The sequence below is a fragment of the Acinonyx jubatus genome, chromosome B4 (assembly GCF_027475565.1).
Source record: "Acinonyx jubatus isolate Ajub_Pintada_27869175 chromosome B4, VMU_Ajub_asm_v1.0, whole genome shotgun sequence".
NCBI lineage: Eukaryota > Metazoa > Chordata > Mammalia > Carnivora > Felidae > Acinonyx > Acinonyx jubatus.
This window is the reverse complement of record NC_069387.1, coordinates 113,528,705-113,546,305: the sequence shown is the minus strand read 5'-3', so window position 1 is coordinate 113,546,305 and position 17,601 is coordinate 113,528,705. Positions and strand designations below refer to the sequence as shown.

Here is a 17,601-nt window from a genome sequence, read left to right as displayed (position 1 = left end):
AGGAGTCAGTCTTCACTGGCTATAAAACCCAGACAAGGGGATTTATAATTCTTTTTGGTGGCTCTGGTTTTTGGTAGCAGAGAGGAATTCGGGGGAAAAACCTTTTCCTGTGTCTATTGATTATCAAATGCCTTCAGCTCAAAATAATTTTTATGCCACGGTGACATTCTGGATTCCTTAACCACCTTGTTTAGGTATGCTTACTTTTCCTGGTTTTTAGTGTCTAACATATAGCAAATATACTAGTTTTGAGCAATCAAAAACTAGTTTTGATTTATTTTGAGCAATCCAAAGTGTGTGTGTGTGTGTGTGTGTGTGTGTGTGTGTGTGTGTGTGTTTAGAATAGTTGTGAAATGATTAGACTTGTAGGGAATTAGTGGGCATCTAGCAAAATAGTGATTTTTTTTTTTTGGCCAAAAAACTGGGTACAGCCAAAATATTGATGTTTTGAAGAATAGAAGTAATCTTTTTATTTTTTGATGAAGCTTCTGACAGTATTTATTGGTTTCCTGAACTAAAATTGTATCATTGGACCTTAGACATGAGGCAGTTCAGAATGAGACTTTTATGTTGCTACCTTTCCAGTATTAATGTATTTATAGTGACTGAGTAAGTGGATGATTGCAATTGAATACAGTGTTTGATCTCAATGCAGAGCTTTTTATTGAGGTCATTTGGAGTGCTGATTTTCAGGACAAGTTCAATGATTACAAAAGATGGGAGGTTCATTTGTGACACTTTCAAAGAGTTAATTTTATCATTTGTCAGATGAAATGAGAATAAGCACATGAGAAGAAGCATTTTTTCTTCTTTGATTTTTTTTTTGGCTATCATTGTGCCTGCCCAAAGACTATCATTTTATATTTGAGGAAAATAGTTTTTTCTGAATTACTTGTTGAATATACTCTTTAAAATTTTTATTTTTAATGTTTATTTATTTTTGAGAGAGACAGAGGGCGAGCAGGAAAGGGGCAGAGAGAGAGGGAGACACAGGATCTGAAGCAGGTTCCAGGTTCTGAGCTGTCAGCACAGAGCCCAACACGGGGCTTGAACCCACAAACCGTGAGATCATGACCTGAGCCGAAGTCGGACGCTTAACTGACTGAGCCACCCAGGTGCCCCTGAATATATGCTTATCGTATTTAAGATATATAGGAAATGAGATCTTATAAAACCGTGAAGCTTATTTTTTAAATGTCAAACATTTTAACTATTTTGAGTGGAAATATTTTTAAAAAGCATTTAGTTTTCATTTTCAAGTTAACGAGTACTATGACTGTTACCAACCAGAAATTTTCTTGAAAATTTACAGACTTAAGAATCTTTATTATGTGATGGGATCAAGAGCTATTGAGCTCTTTGTTCATACTTCCAGAGGCTCCAGATTGAGAATTTTGAATTCTTAAATCTCTCTTTTTTTAATCTCCCTTGATTTTCAGATTTTTTGCTCTCACCTACTACTACAAATGAGCCCTTTCTTCTACTTTCTAATATACTTTTATATTTCTGAGATGCATTGAAACCCCCAAAAATGTTTGTTCGAATTATGTCAGCAAAAAGAGTAAATAGGTGTCAAGTGAGTACACAGAGGTACACTCTCATGAGAGAAGTTTATGAGTTGTATTTTGGTGGTGGCTGTTGATAATGTCATTTGGGTAGATACTCTTGTTACATATTTCCTGGAGCAAATATCATTCATTTTAATTCTACCAGTTACTTTGAGGAAACTCTTGTTGTTTTGGTGCATGTTAGTATTGATGAGGTTTTGAGTAGTTGGGGCTAGTATGATTACACATATATTTAAAATAGTGCTTATTTTTATATAATTCCAACATTTATGAATAAATTAAAAAACTTTTTTTTAATTAAAGGCTGAAAAACAGTCAGCTAAACTACAGGCTGAACGCTTGGAAAAAGAGCTACAATCAATCAATGAACAAAATACTGTTTTAATTAGTAAATTGCATAAAGCTGAACGGGAAATAAATACATTGACCAGTAAAGTAAGTCATCTTATGTTTGTACTTCATTCTTTTTTTTTTTTTTTTTTTCAACGTTTATTTATTTTTGGGACAGAGAGAGACAGAGCATGAACGGGGGAGGGGCAGAGAGAGAGGGAGACACAGAATCGGAAACAGGCTCCAGGCTCTGAGCCATCAGCCCAGAGCCTGACGCGGGGCTCGAACTCCCGGACCGCGAGATCGTGACCTGGCTGAAGTCGGACGCTTAACCGACTGCGCCACCTAGGCGCCCCTGTACTTCATTCTTTAGAATGCTTGATACTGCATAATGGCAAAGAAATTTTGTATTTTAATACTTTACTTCTCTGTATCGAGATCTCTTTTTATTTTGTCATGCTACCTTCCAGTACATTCAGAATGTGATCAATTTTTACCACCTCTTCTGTGACCACTCTTGTCTAAGCCATGATTTCTTGAGGTTCGATTTTTATAATAGCCCCCTAACTCTCTGCCCATTCAGAGCTCTGCGTAATCTGGCCTCTGCAGTCTTTCCACAGCCTCACAGTCCATTTTCCCTCCTGTTCACTTTGCTCCGGCCTCACTGGCCTTCTTTTCACTCTTACTGACTTCTGTGTTAGGACTTTGGCACTTGCCTGCCAGACGTAGTCTTCCCTCACGTCCTCATAGATTGCTTTCTCACGGCACGTTATCAGAGAGGCCTGCCTTCTCTTCACTTTGTAAAATACCATCTTGCCTCTTCCTGCCTCCCTGTCTGTCTTCCTTATCTGCTTTATTTTTCTTCGTAGCTCCTAACACCATTTGATATATATTTATATTTGTTTATTTTTTGTCTCTCGTGTCCTTTCCCACCCCCTTTTCTTTCGACCAAATATCAGCTTTAAGAGTAGGGACATTGCTTTTGTTATTCCTTGTATCTCCAGCTCCTGGAACAGTGCTGGCACACAAAGTCACTCAATATTTGTTAAGTGAGTAAATTAATAACAGCAGCATGGTCTGCATTTATGTTATTTAAAAAAGTTTTTTTTTTAATGTTGATTTTTTGCGTGTGTGAGAGAGAGAGCGTGTGCACGTATGCACGTGCAAGCAGGGGAGGGGCAGAGAGAGAGGGAGACACAGAATCTGAAGCAGGTTCCAGGCTCTGAGCTGTCAGCCCAGAGCCCAACTTGGAACTTGAACTCACGTGCCCAACGGTAAAGCTGAAGCGCTCAACTGGCCGAACCACCCAGGTGCCCCTGCATTTATGTTATTTTTAAAAGAATATATATATAATGGTTTGCACATCTTTTATATACTAAGTTTTCTCAGGAACTTAGTTTTTTTTCCCTCACATGCAGTATATATGAGGAATCTGGTAACCAGAAATAGGATAGCAGTGATAAAAGTATCTTGTAGAAAACTGTGGTGAATAACAGCATCAGCTCTGGAGTCAGACTAGATTCAGCTTTCATTTCTTTTCCTTACTAACTGTGTGACCTTGAGCCAATTTACTTTCTCTCTGAAAATTTTAGTGTTTTTCTTTATAAAGCAAGGCTGATATCTACCTTAGAGAGTATGGCAAAGATTAAATGCAATATTATGCATAAAGCACTTAGCAAAATGTCTAATAGATAATCACCGCAAATATTAGCTATTATTAACGGTAGTACTTGGGGGTATTTTAAAATCTAGGAAATAAGTCTGGTTTCTGAATCCATGCAATCAAGTATTTTCCATCAGAGCAGAGCAGAGTTCAGGTAAAATTACCTTAAAAAACAAAATGGCTCCCAGACCAGAAGGAATTTACTGTAGCCTCTAATAGAAATGAGTTTATCTAAAGAAGTAATGTATTCATCATAAATTCCTTGGCCAAGGAATTACTTAAGAAGACCTAGGCACTGTTTATGACAGAGGGAAGATTGAATTTTAGTGAGTAGGATGTAAGGATTCTAGTCTCATTGAAGAGATAATTCTTACTGTGGAAAGGAATATACCCATCTGTTTTTAATTAGTAAGCGTGAAAATAGCAATTCATTTCATTCCATTTGTTCTGATCGTATGATCACCAAACAACTTTCTGTTATTTGACTTCCAATGTAATTTTGTCTACAGGGAGAAAATGCCCGCTGGTCCTTTAGACTTAGAGTGTTCTAATATCCATTATAATTTTTTCTCACAGTTACTGTAACTGACATTCTGATTTTATAGATCAGTCTTTATAAACTTTATTAATGTGAATCTAACCTTGAGAGTGGTCATTTCTGTGCCTGAAAGTCCATAAACCATAATACTAGATGTATTAGATACCTCCCTTGGGAAATAGTCTACCCAGTTTTTTCCATGGCAAACACATACTTTTTCATGTTTGCAGATTGTATATCTAGTGACATTTAAAATTTTTGTTTGAATTTTTATACTTTACAGTTTACAAAGTGGTTTTGTAGCCGGTGTGTCATTTAATTCGTTAGACACGGCTGATGCTAGACAGAAGAAGTGAAAATTAGGCAAGAGGATTTTTAATTGTTGAAATACTTTGATTCAAGTGTAGTCTTCTAGTCTAGCCAAAATTGGTCATTTTGGAGGAGGTACTGAAGTGCAGTGGAAAAGTCTATGGGCTCTGAATCCGATAAATCTATCTTTTGATCCTGGCTCATTTATCTCATTCATCACCTATGTAAACTTCTGATTTGCTTAACTTTTAAGTGGGAACAATGCCTGCCTCTTACAGGATTTTTCTAAGATTAATGATAGTATTGAATGAAGTAAATAGTAGCTGGTGATGAAAGTAATGGCAGTGATTTTACACCAATGATGTCCTTAAATAAGAAAATGATAGAACACAGAACTGTGAACCCATTGACTAGTTTCCTTCCTCACTGTATCAATAACTGTGTGTGGAACTTTAGGCAAGTTTCCTCATACATGAAACGAAACATTGTTGTAGGTCATCCCTAGGAACTCTTTCAGCTTCCTAAAGTTGTGTAAGCCCTACTGGAAAATAAATTAATAATACAATTGCTTCCTGATTAACCTAAGTAGATTATTTATACATTCAGATGTGTACACATTGAGAGATATACATTGACTTTCTACAATGATAGAGTATACAAAGAAATAGATGCAAAACACAAACAAGTAAATTTAGGAAGTTCTCTCATGCCTTTCTTCCAATTCTAGTATTGCTAAGAGTTGCCTTTTTAAAGGCATACTTGCATTTTTTGCATATAAATGGCATATTAAAAACCACCCTTCAGCTTTAGACAAACCACATTTTCACTTAGAATCATGCATGTAAAAAGATTTCATTGGAAGGATAAATTTTAGAATGATATTTCAAACACGATTGTCACAGTTTTCTTTGCAACTTGAAATTTTCATCAATATTTTGCAACTCTAGCAAATGGTTGTTTGCAATGCAAAGGAGCACCTGGGGTGTATTTGTCTAAGTTATTCAAATTTGTAAATGTTAGGGTTTTGAACAGAATTATGTCCGTATGACTATCAGTGTCTTGGATTAAAAAGTATTACCAAAGATGGCCTGAAAATGGTGACCTTAAAGATATTTCACATTCAATGAGATAAATTGTGGTTACCTCAGGAAGTATTTGATCTTTAGAATGCCAGTAACATAAATACAGTTTTAAGGAAATCATCACACACATTTATCCTTATTAGCTACGTTAATGAGGTCACACCATCTCAGACCTCTGAAAAATATCAGAATTTAAGTACACACATCTTTTTGGAATTTGCATCAGGAGCTTCTTGAGTAATACATTTTTTACAACTATATTTTTCTTGCTTACATATATTATTTTCTTCCATGTCTTTGTGTATATGTGTATGTGTAATTTAACAGATTCTGAATCCCTGTAAAACTATTGCCATTGTTTATATTTCTTAAAGTTTACTGGGTAGTACTTTCTGAATTCTTGGCTCCTGTTGTGTCAAAAGCATTAAATAAATTGGCATCATGAAGGCTAGCATGGAAAACATATTATGAAAAATAAAAGGAAAAACAGGGTACCTTAGCCCAAGGGAGCTTTAGAAGACTCTGCATCTCTTGAAATTATATGTAACATTTTAACATTGTACACTTTGTTTAGGAAAAGATCTGTAGTTTTCCTAGGACTTTTCAGACCTGATCACAAAGAAGGTGAAGAACCAGAGATTTAGAGTCAGAAAGAAAAGTTTATTATGACTAGTTGGGATCTGGTTCAGATTACTTACAGAATGTGCTACTGTCATAGCTATGTAATAAATATTGATATAAGTTTCTCATTTTTAATAAATAAAATAATTCCTTTTAATATATTTTCAGGAAGTTAATACTTACTACTAGTATAAGTGCATTCATTACGTTAGGATCATAGAAATGTGGCACTAAAGGAAAGCTTAAACTCATATAGGTCCATAGATGAATAAATGTGAATGCGAGATGACAAATACTTTGCTTGAGCATATACCACTAGTTTAATAATAAAAGTAGGCCTGAAGACAGACTTCACTTGTTTGACTTCCTGTCTAGAATTCTTTCAGTTTCAATAATTATAGTTTAGTTGAAAAATATTTTCTCATTTCAGTATATCTCAGGGTGAAATGAATTAAGAAATAGTTTTTTTTTTATAGATTTTGTAGTAGTTCTTGTTGAAATGAATCAAATTTATGCAAAATAAGATGGCTGTAATTTTCCATCTCTTATTTAGAGAGGCTACAATGTGGTTTGTTAATTAACTGCTATGTCATTCTTAACCTTTTACAGTTAGTATATAATAGCAGGCTATAATTTCATTTGTTATAGAAATTGGATTTTCACTGTAGTTATATTTCTCCAAAATTTTGAAACAATTATGGTTTAAATTCTGTCCATGAAATTATAATATAGTAAAGCCCAGTCTACAGAAAGTTTAAGTTATCAAGATAAATGTGTAGTTTCTTAGCTGCTTTCGTGTAGTTTCTGTGAGACTTGCTTTCATGGAAAAGAGCTTCAGAAATGTTTAAAAACCTTATGTCAGCACACTGTATTCATTTTATGTAGTATCATTTAAAAAATTGATAAGTTAATTTGGAAGCATGCATCTTAAATGTGGTTAGCAGTACAAAGGTAGCCCAGTACTTACTTGTCTGTTTCTTTGGATTTTGGCCAAACCATTCCTTATAATGTTTTTAAGACCTTTCATAGATGGAATCTCTTTTGGTAAGACACTTCTATTTCTTGTTCTTCCCCTCTTTAGCTCTAGGAGCTCTTACTGATTTGTTTCTAACTCCCATCTTTAATTTTTGTAGATTTCTGTTGCACTCAAGTAAATTATCCTTTAGTCTTCTGTTCCCACCGTCTTCTGTTTTACATATTTGGCATGTATATATTTGTGGTTTTCTACTCTTATTTCGTAGTTTCATGCATGAGTGTAATATGTCAGAGTACAGGTTTATCTAATTTTTATGTCTGTATTGGTTAAATCTTTATTATGGGATTAACTATAAGACTAACTTTAGAAGCACCTTACCATAGGGAAAGGATATGGAAAATATTAGAGAGTAGTGCAGATAATTGGAAGAGACTAATAAGCTTTCTTGTTTGTTTCTGTAACCCCAGCTCCTAAAACAGTGCTAGAGCACATAATAAGTGCTCAGTAAATATTTATTGAATGAATGAATGAATACTACTTATGAACTAGAATCATTCAACTTTCAAAAGGAATGTCTCATTGAAAACTAAAAACTGGTATGTGATAGGTTAATTATATGGAAAATATTGACAATTATTTCCATTCACTCAGGGCTTTAAAAGGATCAGGTTTGGGCAGTAAAAGTTTAAATTAGATAGGTTTTATATTTGTTCTACCCACTGCCACACACACACATGCACGCACGCACGCACAGACACACACACATTATTTAATCACCGAATTCAATTAATTCTTCCTTCTTGTCCCCTTTATCAGTCCTTTGCCTCTTAATTGTTTCTTTACCTTCAGTTTCTTAATCTTAATTTGCATCTAGAGTTAATTTTCTGAAACAAAGTTGACTGTGCCACCTTCAGTAGCTAACAGGATACACAGACCTTTGCAATGGCATATAAAGTTTACTTCCGGCCACTCCACATATTTCATACCTTCCTTTGCTCTAACTATAACACATTGCTCATTGTTTTCCAGGCATACTATGTAATGCTACACCTATATAACTTTTTATATGCTGTTCCTTATACCTAGAAAGGCTTCATGTCACCAGCACTTTTTTTAAAGGGAGGTTTCAGCCAGTCATTGACTACTGGATTTTAGGTACTTGCAGTTAAGCCTTTTAAAGCAAGATTAAGCCAGATGACCCCCACCCAGGTATCTGTAAAGAAATAACTGAGTTTTGTTAGGAAAAGACTGTTTTCTTAATACCAAATAGTGTTCAAGGCACTGAAGCACCTTCTCTCTTGGAAGGTATACTTACACTGTATACCCTGCTACCAAAACATTTTCTCATTTCTACTGATGTTTTTGGGTAACAGTTAATGGCCTATAGTAATTTCAATTTCTGATTATCAACAGGTAAAAGAACTTAAACATTCAAACAAACTAGAAATAACAGACATCAAACTGGAGGCAGCAAGAGCTAAGAGTGAGCTAGAAAGAGAAAGGAATAAGATTCAAAGTGAACTGAATGGTAATATATGATTTCCCATGCTTTTTACTATTATTTTTACATATAAACTCAAATTATTAAAATAGATCAAACTGAATTTTTATTTTCAGACTGAATTTTAATCTTAGAGCACATGGATTATTTTTATTTATGTTGAATGTTCATTTTGTGATCTAGCTTTTAAGAAAATCTTATGTTTATGTCATTTACTTGATTAATACTTAAATGAGACTTTACAAATGGGAATCCATACTTTCTGGGTTTATAATTTTGAATCTATTTAGATCATGTGATTATTAGTCCCAGACCATTTTGAGTCTAAAGAATGTAAGGAAGATAGGTGGGTTTCAGACCCAATTTCTGTTTTTTATGTAGATAGTAGGCTTGTTATTGAGCCTACTTTAGCCTAGGCTTATTTTAAGTTCCACTTTAGTCTTAGAATGCCCTTCTCTTCATGATTCCTCAGAATTATGCTATTTCTGACTTTCCTTTTGTTCCCCCCCGCCCCTGACTTTTCTTAAAAGGTGTTTAAATAAGCTACCTTTGGCCTGTAACTTTCCTCAAGTGGGTCTTTAGTTGAACTGATGTCTGTAGTTTCAGACAGAGCTTATGATGAATTAGTGTTTTCATCATTTATTTCTATTTGATATTGATTGATGGGTTTCCATAGAGTTAGGGAGTAACGTTTCTTAACCAACTGAGCCACCCAGGCGCTCTGGGAGTAACGTTTCTTAGGAATTTCAAGAGTTTATGATTTAGTTCTGCATTCTTTTTAAACTTGAGTTAGGTATGAATTTATTTTAGTTATTCCATGTGCAAAATACTTGCCATATCAATACAAGGAAAATTTGTGAATTCATTGGATAAACTTGAAAGTTTCTAATTTATATTTCTACCAGAAACCTGACAGTTCTGTTAGAATGATAGGTTTTGAAGGTTTCTGTGATTTTTTTTATACTACTTCCAGCCAGCTTTATGATGATGCTATCTGTGGGGCTAAGATTACAGAACCCTTTTAGAAGTGAAGTATTATATATCTCTTTTGATATCATCTGGGTTGATGTCCCCAGCTCTCAAGAGTCAAGTGAGTAAATATAGTCTTTTATTAAAGTGTGTGTGAATGGACAGGATGGTTAGCTCTGAGTTTTAGTCTGTTTCATAAAGTTTATCAATAAAGATTTAAAGATCTTCAAGAATATATATCCAGACTCACTTTCTATGCTCTTTTAATTGTCTTAATCAGTTTATGGATGCTTGCTGTTATGACTTTTCATCTTAATAACATTGAATGCAGCATATTTTTTTCCTTCAAAAAATGTTAGGGTTACAGTCAGACAATGAAATTCTCAAGTCAGCTGTTGAACACCACAAAGCACTCCTAGTAGAAAAGGATCGTGAATTAATACGTAAAGTACAAGCTGCCAAGGAAGAAGGTTATCAAAAACTCGTGATATTACAAGATGAAAAGTAAGTACTTAATTACCTTACTTTGTGTTCAGTCTTCTTGTAAATGAAAACATTTTGCTGTCATATCATCGTTATTGTAGTTCTTCTAACATAATTATCATCTGTTGTTTTAGGCTAGAGCTTGAGAACAGATTAGCGGATTTAGAAAAAATGAAAGTGGAACATGATGTCTGCAGACAGTCTGAAAAGGATCAGTGTGAAGAGAAATTGCGAGCTTCACAGATGGCAGAAGAGTCGGCCAGAAGGGAACTTCAGAGTATTAGGTTATATATACGTGTATATATTTTAAACTTCATTTTGAAATAAATTCAGAGCTCACAAAACATTGTAACAGTCATACAGAGGATTTCCATATGAATTCATGGAGATCTCCAAAAACGGACATCTTCCATAACCATATTACAATCATCAGAACTAAGACACTAACATCAATATAATGAGGAAACAAAATAAATATTACACTTACTCAGCTTACTCAAATTTTACCAATTATCCCATTGATAGTCTATTTCTGGTCTAAGATCCAATCCAGAATCATACATTACCTTTACTTTTAGAGTGCTAGCCAGTTATTTTGTAGATCACCCCTCAGTTTGAGTTTGTCTTAAATTCTTTGTGATTAAATTCAGGTTGTAACATGTTTAGTGAAAATAATACCAAAGTCAAAGTCTTGTGTCCTCAGTGCATTATATCAGGAGGTATATTATTTGTACCTTACCCTTGCCGGTGATGTTAACTTTGATCACTTGGTGAAGGTGATGTGTGCCAGATTTTTCCATTGTAAAGTGACTGTTTTTTCCTCTTTGTGATATATAATTATCTTATGGGGAAATATCCTGAGACTATGTAAATTTTCTCATCATACTTCTGCATAATACATTCTTCCACTAATTTTAGCACCCATTGGCCAAATATGAGACAATTTGAGCAATGAAATAAGTTATAATAAAAGATTACAGTCCATGGGATAAAATAAAAATCTATGGATCCAAATGATATAATGTGTAATTATTTTTAAATTTTTATTTTAGAGAGAGCACAAGAGGGGAGGGGGGACAGAGAGAGAGAGAGAATCCCAAGCAGGCTCCACACTTAGCTCAGAGCCCAACACAGGGCTCGATCCCACGACTGGATTGTGATCCGAGACAAAATCAAGAGCTGGATGCTCAACCAACTGAGCCACCCAAGCACCCCTAATGTGTAATATTTAGAGAGAAGGAAAGCTTTTTTCAGGAGAATTCCAACTAATACATGTAGAAAGAATAATGGAAATAGGAAAACATCATTTGGCAACCATGACAGTAGCAATAATAGGTATGGTGTTGCAAATTTTCAAAGGTTTTCAGCATCTCTGGAGATAATCATGATTTTTCCTCTCTTACATTATTAATATTGTGTATTAATGGATTTTGTAATCTTGAAACAACCTTAACTTCTGAAATAAGTATCTGTTTATTCCATAGAAAACAACTTGTTAAGGCTCTCTTTCTCTATTGGGATCAGTTTTAATCATCTGTGTTTCATAAGAAATTATTTATTTCATCTTTGTTTGCAGATTTATCTTCATAGAGATCTGCAATATCATTTTTATTTTTTAATTTCTTTTGTTTCAATGCACCTTCCCTTGACCATTTCTTATTTTGTAATTGTCCTTTTTTCTCCCCTCTTTGTTTATCGAGTCAGCTATTGCTTTGTTGATTTTATTCTTTTTACTGTGATAAAATAACAGAATTCACTATTTTAGTCATTTTTAAGCATACAGTTCGGTATTTTTTTAAACTAGGAATTTGATTTATGGAGTCAACTGTTTTTCTATTTCCTACCTCATTAATTTCTGCTTCTTGATTCTGTGTGTTGTTTTTTTTTTTTCCATAAAGTTTTTATAGTTGTATTAGTGTTTAATGTACATAAAATAAAATTCACCCATTTAAAAAATGTACAGCTTGATGCCTTTTGGTAATTGTGTAAAGTTATGTAATCACCACAGTAAAAACATAGAACACTTCCATCACCCTTAAAGTTTCCCCATGTCTCTTTCAGTTGACCTCTCCCCTGATCCCCAGCCTTAGACACCCCCTGGTTTATCCATGTTATTGCATATGGCAATAGTTGATCACTTTGTATTGCTGATTGGTATTCCATTGTATGGATGTAATGTGATTTGCTTTTTCTTTTTCCTTTGATGGACAGACATTTGGATTGTTACTAGTTTGGGGCTATTATGAACAATGCTACTATGAACATTCATGTACAAATCTTTGGGCATATGTTTGTCTCTTGGTTAAATATCTGAGAATGACTTTGCTGAGTGATGACACATGGCAATGCTGTTTTATAACATATAGCAATACTGTTGTACAAAGTAGTTACGCTATTTTTCATTTCTAGTAGCAACGTATGAGAGTTCCCCTATGACAGTTCCATTTGTTTAACACATCTTGACTGACACTTGTTAATCTTTTTAATTTAACTCTAGAGGATGTGTACTAATATATCACTGTGGTCTTAATTTGATTTTCCTAGATGGCTGGAGATGTTTATTTAGCATCTTGTAATGTGGATTTTTGATGTGTCTGTTCAGATACTTTGCCCATTTTTAAAATTGGGGAGTTATCTTCATATCGAGTTATAACAGCTCTTTATTTGGCATACAAGTACTTTGTCAGATTCATGTTTGACAGATGTTTTCTCCCAGTCTGTGGCTTGCTTTGCTTAAATTGTGTCTACTGAAAACAGATTTTTTTTTTATTTTGATGAAGTCCATTTTATCATTTTTTTCTTGTTTGTGTTTTTTGTGTGTTCTGTTTGTTTAAGAAAGAAGGCTTTGCAGGGGCTCCTGGGTGGCTCAGTAGGTTGAGCGTCCGACTTCAGCTCAGGTCATGGTCTCGTGGTCTGTGAGTTCGAGCCCTGTGTCGGGCTCTGTGCTGACAGCTCAGAGTCTGGAGCCGGCTTCGGATTCTGTGTCTTCCTCTCTCTCTGCCCCTCCCCCGCTCATGCTCTGTCTCTCTCTCTCTCTCTCTCTCTGTCAAAAATAAACATTAAAAAAAAATTAAAAAGAAACAAAGAAAGCTTTGCATAATCTTGTGTCATAAAGATTTATCTTATGTTTTCTTCTAAAAGATTAATATTTTGTTTCTTACATTTAGGTTTTCTGGTCCAATTCGTGTTAATTTTTCTGTAGTGTGAGGTGATGGTTGACGTTCATTTTTAACTTCCACTTGTTCCAGCATCATTTGTTGAGGACTGTCTTTTCTTCCATTGAATTCTTTTGGTACCTTTGTTGAAAATCAGTTGACCATATAAATGTGTCTGTTTCTGGACTCTTACTTACATTGGTCTGTTTGTCCATCTTGACACGAATATCACACTGTCTTGACTACTATGGTTGTGTCACAAGTGTGATTCAGGTAGTGCAAGTCCTCTGTACCTTGGTCTTTTTTGTCAAGATTGTTTGGCTCTTCTAAGTCTTTTGCCTTTCCATATAAACTTTAAAATCAGCCTGTCACCTTTTTCAAAAAGGCTTGTTAGGATTTTGATTGGGATTACATGAATCTGTAGCTCAGTTTGAGGAGAGTTGTCATGTCAACAATATTGAGTCTATCCAGTCCGTTAATATGGCCTATCTTCTCATTTAATTATATCATCTTTAAGTTTTGTCATCAGAGTTTTATAGTTTTCATTGAATATGTCATGCTTGTGTTACATTTTATTTCTTAGCATTTTTATGTGATTATAAATAGGAGTGTTTTTTTTTTAAATTTCACTTTCTAATTGCTCATTGCTGGCATATAGAAATATAGTTAGTGGACTTTTATGTGTTGACCTTGAATTCTGTGACCTTACTAAAGTCATATGTTTTCTACTAGCTGTTTTGTAGATGTTTAGAGTTTTCTAAGATCATGTTGTATACCTTATGCTTTCTTTTAGTTTAGTTTGTTCATTTTTTTGTTAAATTTTGAGTTTGGAATTTAACTCAACAAGTGTTTGTTCTTTCATTAAAAAAAATTTTTTTTAATGTTTTGTTTATTTTTGAGAGAGAGAGAGAGACAGAGCACGAGCACAGGAGGGGCAAAGAAAGAGGGAGACACAGAATCCGAAGCAGGCTTCAGGCTCTCAGCTGTCAGCACAGAGCCCAACGCAGGACTTGAACTCACAAACTGTGAGATCATTACCTGAGCCAAAGTCGGACGCTTAACTGACTGAGCCACCCAGGCGCCCCTCGTTCTTTCATTTTTATTGGTGAAGTTTCTCACGTGAGCTTTTTCTTATCCCTGCTTTAAAAATATTCTATAGATTATGACATGTAGTGTTTTAATTATCATTAACTTTTTAGAATTTCTAATTCAATTTGTATTTTCCTTTTCACCCCAAAATTAATAGATGTGTTAATAGAAGGTGGAATTGTTTAACATGAGGTAAAATTAATAGTTTGCTAGGGCTGTCATAGTAAAATACCACAGATAGGATGGTTTCAACGATAGAAGTTTGGACTTCTAGACTCTAGAAGTTTGGACTCTAGATGTTTGAGATCTCAAGGTGTTAGCAGATTTGGTTTTTCCTGAGGCCTCTTTTGTTGGTTTATAGATGGTTACTTTCTTGCTCTGTCCTTACAAGGCCTTTCCTCTGTGTGCATATGTCTCTAGTACCTCTCCCTCTTCTTAGGAGGACACCAGTCATAGGGATTAGGACCCACCCAGATAACCTCATTTAACTCTAGATACCTCTTTAAAGGTCCTGTCTCCAAATAGAATCACATTCTAAAGTATTGCATCTGAGACTTCAACAGAACGAATTTTGGGGAGACACAGTTCAGTCCGTAGCAAGGTTTTTGAATTTCTAGTTGGGAGGGCTTTTTGCTTATTTACTTTATTAATTTCTAGTTTTACTGCATTGAAATCAGAGAGTACTGTTTCTATTATTTCTACTTTATGAAATGCTGTAATGTTTTCATTGTGACCTAATGTATCAAGGCCAGGGCTAGGGTTAAGCAAGTGAGACACCTACGGCAAAAAAGTTAAGGAGACAATTTTACATGTCACCACTAAACATGTAGGAGCTCTAAAGTGAGTCTTTTTAAAATTTACACTTCACTTTGCACCTGTAATACATCATCAGTTTTTGTTACTCGTTACATAAGGACTGGAAAGGAACGTGTTCAATTATAAGAGTAAGTCTCCTGTTATTTGTATGTATCTGTGACTCCTTGCATTTCTTGTAGTTTTCTTCAAAAAGATGATTGCTGTATTATTTGGTATATAGATTATTATAACAGTTACATCTTAGTTGTAATAGTGGTTTATAGCATTTAAAAGTGCTTCTCTTTTTGTCGTTTCATGTCATTTGTTTGAATTCCACATTGATGTCATTACTCCTGTTTTTTCCTTCCTTCCTTCCTTCCTTCCTTCCTTCCTTCCTTCCTTCCTTCCTTCCTTCCTTCCTTCCTTCCTTCCTTCCTTCCTTCCTTCCTTCCTCTCTCTCTCTCTCTCTTTCTCTCTCTCTCTCTCTCTTTCTTTCTTTCTCTCTCTGTCTCTCCCCCTCTCTTCCCCCCCCTCCCTCTTCCTCCCTCCCTCCCTCTCTTTCTTTGTTTCTTTCTTTTTTCTGTCTAGAGTTTATTTTTAAGTAATCTTTACACCCACCACGGGGCACAAACCTACAACCATGAGATTGATTTGCATGTGCTACCGACCAGGCAGCCAGGCGCCCTTCATTACTCCTATTTTCTTATTTCCATTTGCCTGATACTCCTTTATTCACCCCCTTATTTTTAGTCTTTCTGAATCATTTCATTTTTTTAAATGTGTCTTGTATGTGTAGCATATAGTTGGGTCTTGCTGTGGAGCCAAATTAGGGATCATTTTATTTTAACATATGAATTAAGTTCATTTAAATGCACTGAGCCCATGCCCACAGCAAAGACTTTCAGGCAGGAGCATGAATGTTCCCTTGCTGGGATTTAGAATTATTTTCGTCTTTTTGCTTAAAAATGTTTTGAAGTTTGGGCACTTTCTGTCTTCCAGTTATGAAAAGGATGTGGTTTTGTGTGGCTTGCTTTATTTGCTGTCTTTGCTTTTTTGTATTATTTTGCAGGACGTATGGATAGCATAGAACTAGATATCTGCTGTTATCTTCAGCTACCTGGAAGTCCCTATATCTGCTTTTTAAATTTCTAAAATCTTAAATGACTTCATAATTATAGATTAAAGTTGAGAGGTTTTTAAAAATCATGTTCATTAAGGTGTAGGTTATGTTTCAGGACAAGGGTTTTTGTTTTTTTTTTTTATTAAAATAAATTAAAATTTAAATTCCAGTATAGTTAACATACAGTGTTATATTATTCTCATTACTCAGGAAAGAATTACCTCAGGCAGAAATATATGTATTATTTACTCATGTCAGGTTTTATGAATGATTAATTTAAATGTTGGCTGTAATAATTCTAGAATCATAAATCTGTAATGGATTTTGAGAGCCAATTTTGTCCTATGCTTTGCTTTTAGGTGAGTACATTATTTTTTTAACTGTTCTAGACAGGTAAGGTATTTTTTGGTTGGTTGTTTTATCTCCTTGACAATCTCTAGAAAGGAGAGAGACACTCTCCCTAGGAAAACGCCACCCTAATGTTATCCCTTTATGGTCCCACCATTTAACCACTTAGGGTCTTTTCTGTGAGAATTGAGGCCTGTTTCTCCTGGTTTGGCTTCTATTGACATAGTGATAAATGTCAAGCAAACTTGTGTTACTTGCAGACACTAATGAATTTGGCCCTTAGGTTTTTTTTTTCTTTTTTTCCTATATAAAACAGCATTCATTTCTTTAGCTTTTCTTTAATAGAAATCATTTTCTGTCCCATTAGTCACTTTGATAATTTTTTTAAATTTCCCTTCAGTTTCTCCAGTTCATTTATAATGTGTAATTGACCCCAACTTATTTTAAAATAGGGACATAATCAACATAAAATATAGCAGGAGTAATTTGCAAAATTTACATGACTTTTTTTAATGGTCTACAATTGTGTTTTTCCTGTGGCAGTTCTGATTTATAAATGTCTGGCTACATAAACCAGGTCTATTTTGGTCATTCGTTAAATAATCACAATCTCATTTTGTCTTAGTTAGAATTTGTGATAGGTCGCAAATTAAAAAATTTAAGTGTTCATTTATTTTTGAAAGACTTAGACAGAATGCGAGTTGGGGAGGGGGAGAGAGGGAGGGGCGGACAGAGGATCTGAAGTCCGCTCTGTGCTGACAGTAAAGAACCTGATGCAGGGAGGGCTCAAACCCACTAACCACAAAATCATGACCTGAGCCCTAATCAGATGCTTAACCAACTGAGCCAACCAGTTGCCCTCAAAATTAAATTCTTTACTTATAGAGAGAAAGGTCTTGCTAATGAACTGAAAAGTCTAAATCCTGTAAAGCAGAAGTATCCATCTATTAACAAATAACAAATATCTGTTCTGATTAGGATTAATCACCGCTTTGGCAGATGCTTTAAGTTATTAATTACGTACTAGTCTCTTATCCTATTTAAAGTGGTTTCT

The 17,601-nt window shown here is 34.7% G+C and overlaps 1 protein-coding gene across 11 annotated transcripts in view; it reads left to right on the top strand.

The window, feature by feature from the left end:
* The window catches only part of CEP83 (centrosomal protein 83), a 215,810-nt gene that overhangs the window by 168,973 nt on the left and 29,236 nt on the right, over positions 1 to 17,601 (top strand). For 9 of the 11 annotated variants that reach the window (XM_053226613.1, XM_015070467.3, XM_027071097.2 and 6 more), the window contains 4 exons: positions 1,872 to 2,003; positions 8,501 to 8,615; positions 9,917 to 10,061; positions 10,175 to 10,324. In XM_053226613.1, the coding sequence (XP_053082588.1) occupies positions 1,872 to 2,003; positions 8,501 to 8,615; positions 9,917 to 10,061; positions 10,175 to 10,324 (542 nt within the window). The remainder of the gene's footprint in view (positions 1 to 1,871; positions 2,004 to 8,500; positions 8,616 to 9,916; positions 10,062 to 10,174; positions 10,325 to 17,601) is intronic. The other 2 variants (XM_053226615.1, XM_027071100.2) reach the window with 1 other exon arrangement.